Source organism: Cricetulus griseus, chromosome X, assembly GCF_003668045.3.
Source record: "Cricetulus griseus strain 17A/GY chromosome X, alternate assembly CriGri-PICRH-1.0, whole genome shotgun sequence".
NCBI classification, from domain to species: Eukaryota; Metazoa; Chordata; class Mammalia; order Rodentia; family Cricetidae; genus Cricetulus; species Cricetulus griseus.
Window position 1 is genome coordinate 122,381,248 of NC_048604.1, and position 18,225 is coordinate 122,399,472.

An 18,225-nucleotide genomic window follows, 5' to 3' on the forward strand; every position below is an offset into this window, starting at 1 on the left:
GAGCACAATCAATTTATTTGCTCCTTTTAAGAGCAATGAAAAGCTTAGTCAGTTAAAAATGGAGAAAAGCTCAAAAAAGAAGAACAAGTATTTATAAGCACAATCACTTCATATTAAGAAACTGAGTTTTATTTAACAGCATTCTATGAGGCACTAATGAGAATAAAAGAAATTAAAACTCAATCTCACATTCGATTTTTAAAAACTTCAAGACAGTAAAAGCACAGAATTTATAACCAATATCAGAAATATGAAATGACACATTTTCAATATACAGAATATATCCCAGGAACTTCCTATCACAAGGAGATAGTCTAAACAGCTGCAATCTTTCCAATCTGAAGACTCCAACTTATACTGTTCTGCTGTTTTCCCCAATGCCAACCTAGAATTCTATGAGTAAGACTAACAATACAGAAAGATTTTCTTGGACAAGGGAGGTTCTGAGAAAGTATGATGCTGGCCCTGAAAAACAAGTGAACTGACCTAGTGTTCAAGAAATATAATGCTACCAATGCATGAGGGCCACATAAACAAGGAAGCAATTACATTTAGGTTATAATTTTATGACTACACAGAAAATCACAGTTCTTCAGACAATAAATTCATATTATACTATTAAGCATTTTAAAGCAATCTGTACCTTTTGGTGAAGAGGCCAAAATTATAATTAGGATTTTTAGAAATAAAAAAATGAAACGCATTTGAAGTCCATAAAATGTATCAATGACCCAACTAATAACATACTCCCAAATTAGTTCTGTATAGGCTATCTGGGATAAATAAATCAAACAAACTTGAAAAACTAGAACATACAAAGAAACATTTTATTTATTTATTCTTTTTTTGGTTTTTCGAGACAGGGTTTCTCTGTGTAGCCTTGGAGCCTATCCTGGCACTCGCTCTGAAGACCAAGCTGGCCTCGAACTCACAGAGATCCACCTGCCTCAGCCTCCCGAGTGCTGGGATTAAAGGCGTGCACCACCAACGCCCGGCACAAAGAAACATTTTAATAGCTGTAGACATTAGAGAAGGAAACAGTGTTTTGGGCATGTAGTCTTTCCTTACAAAAGTCTATAATGTAAAAGACACTACATAAGCAAAAATAAGGAACAGGAGGGAAAAATGATTGATACATCTGAAGCGTTTAATCTAAAGCCTCCCACAAAGGGGTAATACAATTCTTCAGTTTATTGCACACACATTACTTAAAAATTCAGCCATAATATTGAAGCTGTAAGACTTTTTTACACTATTGGCACTATGCAGTAAAGCACAAAGAACTTTTAAAATAAGACAAGGTAATATTTAATTGGACAGTACACATAACAGCTTTTTTCTGTCTCCAAATAGCCAATGATTATATTCATAGGCTGGTTTCTAAACAAATGTAAATTAAAAAATGTCAAAAGCCATGGTTTGCTCAAGAATACTATTGTTTACATACCATATAGGTTGTCTTACAGCAGACACTAGCTTGTCAAGCTTCAGGTGGTGAATGCTAAGTTGCTGCATTTGCAATTGTCCAGCTGGGCGTTGGTTACCCTGGAGACTCTGGGGGCATGAGCCATTGAGAGATTGTCCTACTGCCACCAGCTCTCTTCTCAAATGCTGGAGACACTAAGACAGTGCCTTCGAGTCCTTAAGAGGCAAGGCCTAGCAAAAAGCCTCCCACAAAGCCACTGGATATCACGATGTTCTGCTTGATAAATTCTGTTGCCTAAAAACAAAGTGTCAATAAAAATACTCTTAATTATGCTACAAAGTAGATGAACCTTGAAATATTACATTGATTGAAATAAGACATGCAACAAAAGAACAAATGCACTCTAATTTCGAGTCCCAAAGGAGAATACAGGTCTAAGGGAAGGGGAAACTTGGGGAAATAGTATTTAATAAAATCACTTTTAAATGTTACAAATGGATAGAGGTAATGATTGTACAGAAGCATATATACGCGCCTCTGAATTGTATACTTAAGCATGGTAAACCTTATGATATATTTAACAACAATAAAAAAGCACGAATTTAAAAAAAATACTTCTTAATTACTGAATATAAGATAAATAACACTATTTTCTTTTGTTGTTTCTCTTTCTTGAAACAGGGTTTTATTCTGTAGCCCAGGAGAGCAGGCTGGTCTATAATTCATGGCTAACCTCCTGACTCAGTCTACCAAATGCTGGGATTATAGACATAAGTCACCATGCCTAGCTAAAATGTCATTACAACAATGCAATCCTCAGTCATATTTTCTACTGAAATCTATTACAAAAAAACAGAAAGCAAACTTGCTTATTGTCTTACTTCTTCAATCACATTGTTGATTTCGGGTGCTGCTTTATTTGCTCGTTTCTTAATTTGTCTTTTTGCTTTGTTTACATCTTTTTCAACTCTCTTCCAGTCGATCTGAACATAGCCACTGTGACTCGCAACCTGTAAACATGCAATAAAAATGACTATCATCCCAGAAGTAGAAGGACATCTAGATTTCCAGGAATTCACTGAGCTTCTAAGGAACTGTTATTGACTCACCAATTCACTCATTCAAGAGGTACTGAACAAAGAAGACCTAAGTCTTCACTCTTCTTAGGAGTGTCCCTTAGATGCAATGAACACTGGGTTAAGAAAAGTATAGTACAGGCTGAGAAAGATTCAAAAAAGCTGTACTATATATTATACTATAACTATTATAACTGCTTTGGACCTACCTTTTAGAATAGAATAGCTAAGAAGACAGATTATCCAAAGCATGTGACTGAAAAAGTACCTTTTAATTAAACAGATGTGAAATTGTAGGCAATCAGTTGACAGGTCATTAAAGAAATCTAAAGTAGCCTGATAAAGGCTCTTCCCTAGCTCTGAATCTACTTAATTTAAGAAGATAATGTGGAGAAAAGGGAACTTCCATTAAGTCTTGGTGGAACTACAAGTTGATGTAGCCCTTCTGGAAATCAGTGTCGAAAATTCTCAAAAAAGCTAAAAATAACTCTACCAAATGACCCAGCTACACCATTCCTTGACTGATGCCCAAAGTACTTCACATCCTACTCCACAGATACTTGTTCAGCCATCCATGTTCACTGTTCCTCTGTTCACAAAAGCTAAGAAATGGAAATGTCCTCAAAGTCCCACCACTGACAAATGGATAACGGCAATGTGGTGCATATAGACTATGGAATACTATTCAGCTGTAAAGAAAAATGAAATAGGGTTAGAGAGATGGCTCAGTGGATAAGAGCATTGACTGCTCTTCCAGAGGATCTGAGTTCAATTCTCAGCACGCACAACTGTCTGTACCTCCTGTTCCAGGAGATCCAAAACTCTCATACCTGGAGGCAAAACAGCAAAATGAATAAAATAAAAATGAATTAAACTCCTGCACTCAAGAGATCCTTTAAAAGAAAATGAAATAATTTGCAGGTAAATGGATGGAACTAGAAAATATTTTATTGAATGAAGTAACCCAGACCCAGAAAGACAAACACTGCATGTTCTCTCTCATCTGTGGTTCCTAGTTCCAAATCTTCAGAGGTGAGTATACAACCTGGAGTTACCACAGAAATCAGACAGGAAAAGGAGGACTATGGCCATGGTGTGTGCTAGAAATGGGAATAGTAGGATACAAATGAATACGAAAGGGGTTATATGGGAGATAAGGCTTAACTGGCAATGGAGGGGTGTTATGGAATAATCTTTTGTTCACTGTGAAGATGTGTCTCTGCCAAGGCACCTTCTGATTGGTTTAATAAAAGACCTGACTGGCCAATAGCTGTGCAGGAAGAGATCAGGCAGGAGATCCAAACTAAGAGAACGTAGGAAGAAGGGTGGAGTCACAGGAGTCTGAGAAGTCAGAGGAGATGCCATGAGATACAGAGCGAGCAGTATGGGAAATATGTACATAAGGTAAATAAGCCTTGGGGCAGCACATAGATTAATAGAAATGAATTAATTTAAGTTATAAGACCTCACTAAAAACAAGTTTAAGCTATCAACAGAGCATTTATAATTAAGTCTCTATGTGGTTATTTGGAAGCCAGCTGCCGGGACACAGAAAAAGTCTACCCACAGGGAGTGAGGTCAATATAAAACAAGGGGCATGAGGAGAGGGAAAAATAGCACCAAAAATATTTGGAAAAGCCATAAGGAATCATATTATTTTTATTAACCTAAAATTGTATTTAATACACTTTAGTGTTTATATATATAGTGTATCTATATATACATACGTATATGTACACACACACACACACACACACACACACACACAAAGTTAAGCTACTTGGGCTAAGCCATTGGCCATTAAACAAAAAATTACGGTACTAGGCATGAAAAACACCATCTCAAGTTGGTGTTGGTTAGGGGAGTCCAAGAGACTCCCAAAATAATATACACTATTGCTATTGCCTTTGGTTGTCTCCCAGAGATTAAAAGTAAGAATGTATTGCTGAACACACCATGCACTTTAGACAGAAAACTTGTAGGATCCAAGCTAGATCTAATCTTAAGCCTCATCCCTGAGGACTCTAACTCTCACAGTACCAGGTACTATACCAAAATGCCAAGAGAGAAAAGCAATCAATAGTCCTACCTATCCATTATGCCTATGAACCACAACAATAATCAGCATGAGAAAACATTCCTAAAGGCATAATAGTTGGTAGTAACCAACAACTGTCTACTTAAACATAAGGCTTCTCCAACAGGAGGGAAAGAAACTACAGCTGGTACTTACTGGAAACATAGCCAACCACCCAGACCTAGTGAGATCATGGACCTTAGACTACTATTGTTACTTTCCTTAACCAGCATAATTTTTAACTGCATTCTAAATACTTATCTTGATAAGCAGGTAAGTGCAGCTTTTAACCCTAATCAAAGCAGCTTTGCTTTGCAGCAGATGGATATGATTACAAACCACCACCCAGACCTGACAGATATATCGATAACACAATTCCTGTACCTAAGGCTCAGGGAACATCGCATAATTAAAGGGAAGAGTCTAAGAGCCAGGGGACCAAGAAGTTTGCTGTGAGATCTTGTCTCCTAGAAATAGCAGGGAAGCTATGCCCATGAAATGTTATTAATATGGCTGCTTACAGAAAACCTGAACAATGACAATACCAACAGACATGCCAGCATGGAAGGGGGAAGTCTCATGGAACACCACTCCTAAACAAAGAACTCAAGGCACTAATGACTGCTGAAATGGGGAGAATTAGTTAACCCTAGGGAAGAGCCTCTAATTGGTTATCTGGTTCCAAGCTGTCATCCCTGAAACTATATACATACAAGCAACACTAAATACTCAGCAGGTTGTATTTATGTATGTATGCATTTATACACATATGTGATAATAACAAAGAAAAGGAGGCCATGAATTTTAAGAGAGGTGTATGTATGTATGTAAGAGAGAGTTGGAGGTAGGAAAGGGAAGGAGAGTAATGATTGTAGGGAGCTGCAGAAAACCGCACCCAAAAGATGGCGCCGGTTTCTGCCCTCCGCCAGCCCGACGGCGAGCGCTCTCTGTAGTAAACAACTCCAAATATGGTAAAGGTCATGTATCCTCTTAATTCTGCTTGGAGACAACCTATCCTGGCGCGCCACGTAGGGTTAGGTGATTGGTAGATGTAGACTATATCAAGCCCCGTCTCCCTCAGCCGCCGCCGCCTCCATTATACACTGTACAAAGCAAAGAGGTTCCCGATTAAACTGTGTTGAAGAAGATTCCTCGGTGTGGCGTCTTTCTTGCTGGTCAAGGGTGGACGCCGCAATGATGTCATCATATTTTAATTTAAAAACTTTATAGTAATTGTTTCTGTAATAAATTTCATACTGTGAATGCTTTTTATAAAACTATAGCTGAATGCTTATTCATCTTTAAGAATCCTAATATGAAGTTACTGTACCACTGCAAAACTGGAAGAACAACAGCAAGCTATAACCATTATAATTAAAATATAAATAAGCATATACGAAGTAAATAATTGAACTATATATACTATTATAAATCACTTCTATCAATCTCATGTATTCTTTGTAAACCTTTAACTATTCCATCAATCTCATGCATTCTTTGTAGGCTTGTAAAAGGCTTTTTAACCACATATACAATATTTGAAATAAAAATATCTGATTTCATATACAGAGTCTAACTGGAATCTTAGGTCCTATTTTCTCTGTGATTAACTCCATAGCAGAATTTGTTTATCTGCAGTTCTTCCTACAGTCACTCACTGGCTATCACTGGCTATCCCATCAGACTCTAGCATCAGAAAGAGAAGTGATCAAACTGAATGGCATATGAAAACTTTTCTGGTAGACCCTGATACAATGATTTGGATCATAGGCACAACGGTAACCCTGAACTTCAGAGAAAGGAGCCTTCTCTGGATGAAAGTTGAAGAGATGCCTAAGTGATCAAACTATTTGATTACTTTGAAACTTTTGTAGTATTTAACCTTAGGTTAAATTTCAACATATCTTTCTTACTGAAGTACAAAGATACCATGCATGTGCATAGCTTTGATTGTTGGTTAGAAATGCCAAAATGCTATCCGTGTTACCACACTCTAGAAATCCATAATTCAACTGACTTTTTTAAAAAGTAATAAAAAAACTTGGTAACATGAGTTACGCTGGTGATAAAATAACTAAAAAAAAAAACACCTTAAATTCATCCCCAGAAGTGACTGCTTACCTACTCCAACCCTACTAGTGAAAAATAGATGCCATCTAGTCAGACAGATGAAATAAATTCTCACAAATATAATTCTACGCATAATTTTTTTTAAAAAAAAATTTTGTTGCTACCAAAGTCAGTAAATCCCGATTATCTGAGAAAAAGATTTTGTAGACACTCTGTTTAGAAGTAAATGTCACATAGTTGCAGGGAAAATAAGAAACCTTGAGATACTTAGGACATGAATGCCTCTCTAGGTTCCCCTTCTCGAATAAACAGGTCCAAGCAATTCAAGCCTTTCTCCTGCACTCTCTCCACACCACAGGCACCCATCCAGCTTGGCCTCAACCAGATGATTACATTTTTGTTTGTTTGTTTTTTTGAGACAGGGTTTCTCTGTGGCTTTGGAGGCTGTCCTGGAAGTAGCTCTGTAGATCAGGTTGGTCTCGAACTCACAGTGATCTTCCTGCCTCTGCCTCCTGAGTGCTGGAATTACATTTTTTGCCACTATATCTCTCTCCCAGTGAACTGTGAATCTCTGTGTCCCTAGTCACAAATAATGTCACTCAAAAAGACGAATGAGAAACACTGGGTGAATGATTATAAAGACAGTGAATAAATACTAAATCTCCAAAGTTGTATTAACCAACCTGGTTCAAAGAACACTCTAATAAACAAAGTAACTGGGCTGGATTAACCCAAAGGGTCCTAGTGAGAGGATGGTTTCTACCTGACATGGATATGACCCACTAGCCTCTGAGGACATTGACAAGTTCATGACCATCTTCCCTTAGAGAGAAACCTGATCAAACTGAAGGGGACCAGTCTGAACTGAGCACCACGTTGCAGTACAATGATCAAGGATGAATTATCTGTTCCCAGTGAGATTCAAGCACATCTAACCTAACAGGCAAGTGCATCATCAGAACCGACCAATTTAGTCTCGTTCACTTCTAGCTTATCTATATAATTATAGCTAAGAAATTCAAACCACTAGACTGGAGAGGAGGTGGAACAATGATGACTACGTTTTGAACTATATTTGAGTTTCCTACAGCATTTCAATATTTAATGGAATTAGATAAAGAGGATTTATTAGACTAAAAACTTCCCAGTTAAAAATAAGGAACTGAGGGTATAGCCTAGTGGTAGGACATCCTGGATTAGATCCCCGGAACCACACTAATGAAAAATAATTACATGTTAAAAATAGCGTCAAGCTTTCAGACAGACTCATCGCTGCTTGAAAGCTGTAAGGAGGTAGATGGGGCTTCCCACTTGTGAGCCTCACTATTAGTGATCCAACTGGCTGTTTCATTAGGAAGATTCCCCAACTCTTAATTTCAGGACTTCAGCTAATTTTTCTTAGGCTGGCTAGATTTCCTGAAATGGAAAGTCCCATCAAGGATTCAGAGTTCCATCAAATTTCAGTGCCTAGTTCTTAAACATGAACAACCAAGAATCATCATGAAAAGAGGAAGGAAGCTTTAACATAAAAATAGGAGACCAAAATAAACAAGCAAGGAAAGGGGATACACACTTAGACAAGGGGTTGGTGGTGCAGTTCATTGTTTGACCACTTGTTTATCATGTAGAATTCTAACTGCAAAACAACGAAAACACGAACCAGATATAAAAATTAGGGGAGCAAAAACTGAAGACTTTAAAACAAAACAAGAGTTGAAGATGTAGCTTAGTGGTAAAGCATTTGCCTAAGTATGTACAAGGCCCTGTGTTTGATCCCTACTACCATAAAACAAAACCAATAAGAAGGGAGAGAGGGAGGGAGGTAGGGAGGGAGGGAGGGAGGGAGGGAGGGAGGGAGGGAGGAAGGAAGGAAGGAAGGAAGGAAGGAAGGAAGGAAGGAAGGAAGGAAGGAAGGAAGGAAGGAAGGAAGCCAAGAAAAGCAAGCAAGCCAGGCAGTGGTGGTGCATGCCTTTAATCCTAGCACTCTGGAGGCAGAGGCAGACTGATCTCTGTGAGGTCGAGGCCAGCTTAGTCTACAGAGCAAGTTCCATGACAGGCTCCAAATCTACAGAGAAACCCTATCACAAAAAAGGAAAAAAAGGAAGGGAGAGAGGGACAGAGGGAGGGAGAGAAGGAGAGAGGGAGGGGAGGAGGGAGGGAGGGAGGGAGGGAGGGAGGGAGGGAGGGAGGGAGGGAGGGAGGGAGACTGGGAAAATAGTTCCATTGGTAAAGGGTCTGCTATATAAGCATGAAAATCTGAATTTGATCCCAAGTACTGACATGAAAGCTAGATGTGGTGACATACATGTGTAATCCCAGCATTAATGGTGAAGGCAGGTAGGTCCCCAGGGCTCAATAGTCAGCCAGCCTAGCAGAAACATCAAGTACCACATTCAGTTAGAAATCCTGTCTCAGAAAAGAAGGTGGCAAGAGCTAGAGGAAGACACCTTGCATCGACCTCTGGCAGCACAGACATGGGCAAGTGAAGCTACATATATGCATATACCACACAGACATACAGATGCACACAATAAATATATGAGTAAATAAATGAACGACATGAACACTAATGATCAGAGAAAAATGTACAAATGAAAGAGCTTCCCATGGCTAAATCTGTAACAATTTGATCAAGAAAATGGTTTTATAGATTTTAACCTAAAATATAAAATAAAAAACTAAGTCCATACTGGTATAATTTAATAAAAATTAATAAATGAAGAGACAAGTCTTTAGAATTTCTTCTCCTCTTCTGAGACAAGGTTTCACCATGTGGCTTAGGCTAGCCTTGAACCCCTGAGCTCAAATAATCCTTCCGCCTTAGCTTCCCTAGTAGCAGACTATGCAGACTATACCACCACCCCTGACAAGAAATTTTTAAAAATAATGTATGTAGACACTTGCCCTCAGGGAGGTCACTCCTGTTCCTCAAGTGTGGGCTGTTATAACTAGTGATTTCCTCCTAAAGAATATAGAATGGAAAGAAGAGAAAAACATATGTCCTTTCATAAAGGAATAGTGGAAAAGCAATGGATGTATACTTACTAGAAGCACTTGACAATCAAAAGGTTTCAGTAATTTGCTTTGCATTAGAAGAATGTGAAAAATGAATGGTTAAAGATCTGGAATGTAGCTCAGTGATACAGGGCTTGCCTGGCATGCTTGAGGCTCTGGCTTCAAGCTCCTGCACTGCAAATAGCTTCAAGCTCCTATCACTGCAGTGTTATCTGTAACACTGGAAATGTCAACTGGTAGATGAACATTTTGTGTAGATGCTAACAAGTTCATGCATGACAGACCATTTGGACCAACACTCTAGACCTATAGCTTATAAAGGCAGTTACTTCAAACTAGCACCTGGCAATTAAAAAATTCCAGTCCCGGACACTTTTGAAAACCTTTTATTTTCGATTCAAATCAGAGATGGGGTGATGGGATCAATGGGATGCAGGAGAGTTGATTTCATATTAGCACAAGCCTACCTCCTTAATCTTTAAAATAATCATAAATAGCTCAGAGGAATTAAAAATATAAGAACACAGGCTGGGGCTACATATAGATCAGTGGTGGAATGCTTGCCTACTATGCATGAGGATTGAGTTCCATCCTCAGTAACAACAAATTAATAAATAGAAAGAAGCATAAATGAAAAACTTAGCTGGGAGATGAATGTGAAGGTATCTCCCAGAAAATAAACCAGAAAGGCAGAACTAAAAAGACAGGAAGATGGGCTATGAAAATTAGACAGCCAGTCCAGGAGATCCCTATCACAAGAAACATAGGGCATGGCAGCAATGACAATAAACACAGGGGACTTGCTTGCTAATATAAAAAAAAATCCTAAATTGAAAGGGACCACAGTGGGTAAGAACATGGCCACAGCAAGAACTATCAATGTGACAAAACAGAACACTGGGGACACCCACACACAAAAAACCCTTCTAAGCATTTACTAGGAGGTAGGGAGAGGGAGTTATGCATACAAATGATCAGGTATTAGGCCTGCTTTAGACTTTTAACAGTAACACTGAATTTGGAAGACAATACAGCAATATCTAAACCCAGCTAAAATATTCCTCAAATGTGAAAGGAAATGAAATTTTCAGACATGTAAAATCTCAAAATTTATACCACAAATGCTTATTTTCTCCACAAGTTACTTGATCTGTGGTATGAATAGGTATGATCTTCATAAACCCATGTATTTGAATGCTTGCCCCCAAAGGGAGTGGCATTATTAGGAGGTGTGGCCTTGCTAGAGTATGTGTGGCCTTGTTGAAGGAAGTGTGTTCCTGTGGGGCCTCTGAAGTCTCATATGGTCAAGCTAGGCCTACTGTGGCAGTCTCTTTCTGCTGCCTTTGGATCAAGATGTAGGATTTTCATCTCTTTCTCCATCAGCATGTCTGCCTGCGGGCCACCATGTTTCTTGACATGACGACAATGGACTATAAACCCCTGAAACTATAAGCCAGCTCCAATTAAATGTTTTCCATAAAGGAAATAAAATTTTCAGACATTCGAAATCTGAGTTGTCATGGTCATGGTAGATAGCAATAGAAACACTAAGATACTTGAAGATATAGTAAAGGGAAGATATGTCCTTTGAAAATAGGAAACAAGACAACATGAGATACCGGAAACAATCCAAGACAGAGCAAAGGAAGCACTCAGAATGGTACTGAAAGGGAAATCCCCTGATAATTGGCATATGCTAGGCCTGGACAGAGGCCCTTGGGAAAGCCCTCTCCAGAAAACTAAATGGCTGGCTAATGGTTATTCCCACAAAAGAAGATTTAGATAATGACAATACATCAAAAGAAAAAAAATCCCAACCTTCTCACTGGAAATAAGGGCCCAAACAATGTTTTTTGTGTCTTTTTCTGTTTTATAAAGAAAATTTGTTCTGGTTTATTTGCTTTTTTATTTGCCTGTTTGTTTTCTAAAGAGAGAATGAAGGGTTGGAGTTGGATGGGTGTGGAAGTGAGGAATATCTAGGAGGACAAGGGAGAGAAGCCATGATCAGAACATATTGTATGCATTTTCAATTAAAAAAAAACAGGAATTCAAGCAGCTTACTTAACCATAGATACTAACTAACCTTACACAATCATGAAAGAACACTCAGGATGGAGTTAGAGGGTATGGAGGAGGGACAGAAAGCATCCAGGTGTACAACACAGGGGGAGATGGGGACACAACAGAACAACTAAAAAACTAACAGTGAATACTCATAATGTGAAGCCAATAGTGGACACCTGCTGCTGAACGACCACAAAGTCAAGTCAGGGGAAAGGAGGGCTGTGAGAAGCTAAAATGGCTGCTTGAAGGGAGGGAAAATGAGGGGGGTGAGGCAGAGGATTAGTCTGTACCAAACCCTATACAGTATCTGTCCCTTATATAGACATGCATATATAACTTAACAAAAGCTGAAATACTCATGTATCATTGTCTACTTTTTTAACTGAAGCAGGGAGTGGAGAATCTGTAATTGGTTACGAGTCATTAGTTGTAAATACTACTACATGCAGACCTGCTCTGATATCTATTTTAAGAAGGCAATATGATAAATATCTACTGAAAAAAACATTTAATGTTGTTAGTAGAAAAGCTTTAAGTCCTAACCCAAGCCAATACTGAACTTTAATTATAAGCAAAGGTTATGAAATATGGAGTGAGGCCTAAGAATATGAGGCAATTAGTTTAAAAGCCATTTCTTTCTCGAGTTTCTCTTTCAGGTTCCTCCAACTGCGTTTTTAAGGCTAATTATATCTGTGGGTGAAAGTGGTTTGATGCAGACAGGGCCTGTGCCCTTCTGCCTTCAAGACTTCAAAAATACCAGGCTTGGCAAAGTAGGAAGTAACAATGATAAAATGTGGGTTTGAACAATAATTACAGAATGGACTAATATAGACTGAGAGGCTTAACATGCACAGATAGATTAAACCAAATACACAATTCAATTCAGTTAACAGTTTTAGTGTACTGTGCTTCAGTCTAGTTCCCTTTGTACTGAAGAGAAATGACAACCCAGTTTCCAAAATACCAATAGATTTCAATATGACCATGATTCTATACAAATGCAAGTCAAAATCAGCTTATAACTCTCTTGTGTGCATACATCCAAAGGACCAAATTAGAAATTAATTACATTCTTTTACCTCTACCACAAGAAACATTGCCCTTAATATTGTTATTAATAGAAAATATATTCTTAAACCAGCTGGCTAGTACACAACTTAAACTAGTGCTTAAGTCATATAAGCACTCTCTTTGCACTTAAGGTGACTACATTGGCTATTACAGGATCAATGGCTTAGGTTCTAAAGTCACACTTTGGCTGCTATGAACAGCAATCATTTCTTAAATCTTGTATAATTGACAGTTCTCTCCATCTTTAAAACTGTGGCTAACATTCATTCGTAGAGATTTTCAAGTTTGAGTTTACTATATTTGGTCTTCAGGAAATGCTATTTTGAGGAAAACATAACAATCAGACATGAATGGTACAATAATACCCTCATAAACTTTCTCTAATAGCAAAGCATTTTTAACCCCTAAAAGAGGATGAACAAAATTAAAATTTTAATCCACCTGCCTCAGAAATAGGATTATGGACATGATTATTTTTGAACAATTTTCCACTTTCTGCATCTTACTTTTTGTCTTTCTTCTCTCCCCCAGCGCCCCCCCCCTAAAGCCTCTGTATATAACTAAGTAGCACAAGGCTTGGATCTCTAGGTCTTTCTGTCTTAGCCTCTCAGCCTCTTGAGTACTGGAATTCCGGGCTTGTACTGTTAGGAATCGGGCCCCCTCCACTCCCAGTCTGCCTTCAAGAACTCAGGGCTACCAGCCACTTCATCCCCAGCCACCAAATGTGACATGTGTACCCTTTAAAATGCCCCACCATCACAGATAGCTTTCTCGACATCATGGATAGATCTCCCCCGCCCCTGTCCACACCTGGCTCTAGTTCTTCAGTTTAAAAAATGTTAATAGTTGCTCAGCTTTTGATATAACTAGGCATTAGTTTATGGAAAAAATATAATGAATGTACAGTGTGATCTATGAACCAGGTATGGTTGTATACATCCATAATCCCAGTTTCCTGGTAAAATTAAACTACAGCCCCAACCCTGTTTGGTTTAGTTTAAGGATGAAGTCTTGCTTTGGACTTGTGGTCTTCCGGCCTCACCCTTTTCAGTAGCTGGGATTATGGATGTATGCAATCACACCTTGTTCAAAGTTATCTCCTTAACAGTTGATACAACATCTGCTGTGCATACATCAGAAAATCTAGAAATATTTGTTTTCTTTTATGACAGATGCAAGCTTTCAGAACTCATTATAGGTTTTCCATAAACTAATGCCTACAAGAAAAGTCCTACCTTCTATTGAAATGAACAGGAATGAAATGAGTTCAGTTAACATTCTCTGTTCCCATTGGCTACCTGTATTAGCAGAAGCAAGTACAGAAAATTCTAACATACCTGCAGGAGAAGAAAGCCACCGCCTACTGCAGTTGCTGCAAGTTTTCCAACTTTCTGGAATAAAAATCCTGCACACCTTTAATGACAGAAATAACAAAAGATGAGAACAATCAGTGATGCACTAAATTTCTTCATTTATTGCTTTGCTAATAAAAGCTTAATGTCTTCCCATTTCTTCTGATAACGTCCCTTGCCTGCTCAGAAACCTTCAGTGTTTTCCTTCAGTCATACAGGGTAGTTAAAAATGCACACTCTACAATGTCTGAGATTTACTACAAAATGAGAAAAAGAGAGAAGAGGGAGACTTAAAAGGAAAAAAATAGCAGCTACTGAAAACAATTGTGAATACTTGGGCTTATCGTACTCCTTCTACATTTGTGTAAGCTGAAATTTCCCACAGTAAGTCATTTGCTTGTTTTGCTTAAAGCAGTTAAGGAGTTCCATATATCTGGCCAACACTCACTCTACCTAAACCAGCTCTAACCCAGTTAGTTTCAAATGCATCATCTTTATTTGAGCTGTTAATCTTCCCAATTCTATAGACTCCTGCCTAACGCTGCCTAAGAAAATCCTTCTTGTCATTCCACTTTTACATTGCCCACATTTCTCACAGCCCCCTTATCTAGTATTGATTTTCTGTATTAAGCTTGTTTTGTCTCATCTAACTGTGGAGTATCACCCTATACCTCGAGTGAACTCACAGTCCCACTATTCCAGCTCCAAACAGCACAAAAGAAATCCAGATTTCTAACCCTAGCCTTGTGCACTGAATTGATGTCTCCCCCAAATTACTATCCTTCATGAGACTTTACTTGGAAATATGATCTCTGTTGATGTAATTAGGTAAGATGAAGTCATACTGGAACATGGCAGGTCCTTAATTCAGTATGAGTCATGTCACAGGGACGCAGACACAGCCAAAACAACTGCTACTAAGGTTCTAATTTCTATGTGAGGGTACCATTCTCCATTTGTCACTTCACATTCATTTCAGACTGAAAGTTCTCTGTGCCCTGTCTTTAAAACTGTTTTTTATTTTTATTCTTTTGTTACAATTTTTTGCAGTGTGTGCACGCGCACTCACACAAGCATGTTTAAACTCAATGTACATGAGTTGATTCTCTCTGCCATACGGGTCGTAAGATCCTGTGGATAGAACTCATGTCACCAAGCTTGGCATCAAGCCTACATGCTGAGCCATCTTGGTAATGTATTTTGGGATTCCATGACCATGTTCTGACAATACCAGAAACAGTCTTGAAGGCCTCCAGGTCTCCTAGAAATCACTCATTCTCACACTAGTTTTCATTTCTTATGGTCAAAAACCTACAGCTTTACCTACAGCTAAATACAATCTCCTTAGTTAAATACAAACCAATTTCCTATCTTGAATTGCTATGAAGCATTAAGTTAGGTTCATGCCTATTAACCGTTTCTCTTTTATACCACATTATCACACTAAAGCTATATCCTAAGAAACATTTCAAAAATTTACTTCAGTGAATCTACACTAAGTCCAAGTCATTACAGCAAATCACCTATGTAGCTGCCAATGTCATTCAGAGGTAGAGTGCTTGCCTGCTATATGCAAGGCCCTGAATTTACACCAACACTAGATAAAAGCAAAAAACAAGCCATAGGATAGCTCAGCAGGTAAAGGCACTTGCCACCAAGCCTGAAGACCTGAGTTTGATCCTCAAAACCCACATGGAAGAGAGATATGATTCCTATAAGCTGTCCTCACATGTACTGGGACATATCTGTGCTCCACACACAAACAGATGGATGTCAAAACAAAACAAACAAACAAACAAACAAAAAAACGAAAACCCACCAACTATTACATAACTCCTGGGTTGAATACTTGGCAAATACTGATAATCCAACTGTATGTATTATCATTATCAAGAATGTATCTATCCCTCATACAGGAGTCAGTAACAAAGGCTCAGAAAGAGACAAAGAAGTAGGCAAATCTCCACAAAGCTGTGTAACACTGCTAGCAAGCATCAGTCACTAAGATGACCCTACTAATTTCTGCTCTGCCTTTTTAGGCTTTTCAAGAAAACTGGGCAATTATGGGCCTTCTTACCAGGTTTGGTCTACAAGAAGAAAATGTGCAGTAATCTTGTATTTCTCAATTATTTTTAAAATGCCTTTTAACACTGGGCTTTTGGCCATGAATCCATCTAAACAATCACCTCTGGCAGCAAATTATGAATTGATTTAAGGGGGACGGAGATACACCCTACAGTGAATCATCAGGGTGACCAAGGCCCTCAGCAGAAATTTCTGTTCTAACTGCATGCTTGTTCGATAAAGCAGTATACATACTGTGCCTGTGTGCCTTGGAATCTTCACAATAGTCAGGTTTTGTTTGTTTTAAATTATAAAAGGACTTTTAGAAGAAGGCATAGGGAGCCATGGAAAACACACATTAAGAAATTCCATTTGCCCATGCCACGTGGAAGTATGTAAGTATTTTAATTAACAAGATGTTCTCACCAGCCAGTCACACCACCCATTACAATCTGGGTAGCTACTGAGTATTTTTCTACCATGGGTCCCGAAGTGTGGCCAAATACTCGATTCCACCAGTGGTGTCTTCTTGCATACTCAGTTAAATCCAACACTTCGTAAGATTCGTCATCGCTTTCATAGTCTTTAAAAAACACAAGATGAAAACATAAATCGAATCAATCTATACTCAGAAACTTCTCACAAATTGTTTTCACAAAACGTGACAATTCACTCTCATGTCTGGCCTACAACTAAAAATGGCCAGATGGAAACGAATGGGCAAGATTACCTCGATTCCTGAGACTAGGGCCTCGAGAGTAAGGAACATAGCAATGGCATCCCCATTTCCTTTTCAAAGACATAGGGACACACATCTAGGGGCCAACTGAGTTACAAAGCAGCGAGCTGTTAGCCGCCCAGTCAGAATAAGGTCCATTTCCTTCTGTGGCAAAAGGGGGAAGGGATGTTACTCCCCTCAAAGAACAGGTCAGGAACCCAGCCAAGGAAATCAGATCAGGGCTTAAACGCTACCAACCAATCAACCCACCAAACCCCCTACTGTAGCAAGATGGAGAAGGGCTCGAGGTGGGGGCAGGGCAGGCTTCGGCCTTGGTAGATGTAGGGGAGCATAATGAGTTCCGCAGAGAGGGGAAGGAAACGTCAGGTTCGGAGCGGGGGTTGCTCAAAGGGGCTGTGGAGCGACCGAGCCCCACGAACACTGGAGGAGGGGAAGGGAGAAGCACTACAGGAGCAAGGTCGAGAGCTGTGGGCCGCGTCCCAGAGACTTCGGGCCCTGGCTGCTCACCTTGGGGAGGGGGGTTCCGGGACGCCATGATACCGCCGGCGGCCAGTTCAGGGTGGTCCCTGCCCGCCCTCCTCTCCCCCAACACTTTAAAGGGCGCTCTAGGCCGAGGAGGAAGTCTATGGTCTCTCTTTTTCCTCAGCCTCCTCCACCTCCTCCAGACAGTCTTGTCACCGCCCACTCTTCCCAGCACAGCGCCCTCAGCACTTCGTGCGCAGCTGCAACGCCCAGGATTAGGGACGGGCTAGTTGGGTCGCCGCCCTTCGAGGTTCATGGGTATTGTAGTCCCGTGCTCTTCTCCACTGGTGGGCCTGGGCATCTCCCTCTTAAGAGTTTCCAAGAGAAAATTTCGTTTTTGTTTGTTTTTTTAAACTGAAGGATTGGGTGGAGGAACCGCACGGGTAATAAAACAGGAAAGCCAGTTTGGTGTCTGTGAACTGTCCTTAACCAGTCTTTAGTCAGGATACTCCTCTGAAGCTGTCTTTCTGATTAGGTGCCATCCTAAGGTCCTATCTTTCGTCTCCAGTTGTTGCAAGAATCCTGTTGACGTTAACAACATTTTCACCCCCGCTCCTCACTTGATATCTAATATCCCAGACCTTTCTCCAGAAACCCTTTTAAATTAGCTCAGCAATAAACCCTGCTGCCCTGATATCCTTTTGCTAGGGTTCCAAGCCTTCCAATCTCACTCAGATTATGCACTATAAATATCTCCACCTTTTTTTTTCTGTGTTCCAAGTTGAAATGGATCCATTACCCATATTAAC

General features: G+C 39.5%; 1 protein-coding gene across 1 annotated transcript; it reads right to left on the reverse strand.

Annotated features, from left to right (window-relative positions):
• Positions 1–1,126: 1,126 nt before the first annotated feature.
• On the reverse strand, positions 1,127–17,647 carry Fundc1 (FUN14 domain containing 1). Its single transcript, XM_027433280.2, has 5 exons — positions 17,462–17,647; positions 16,642–16,798; positions 14,137–14,212; positions 2,308–2,436; positions 1,127–1,720 (listed from the first exon to the last, which is right to left on the reverse strand). The coding sequence occupies exons 1-5, from the start codon at positions 17,487–17,489 to the stop codon at positions 1,643–1,645; spliced, it is 468 nt and encodes a 155-aa protein (XP_027289081.1). The 5' UTR covers positions 17,490–17,647; the 3' UTR covers positions 1,127–1,642.
• Between the last annotated feature and the right edge of the window lie 578 nt (positions 17,648–18,225).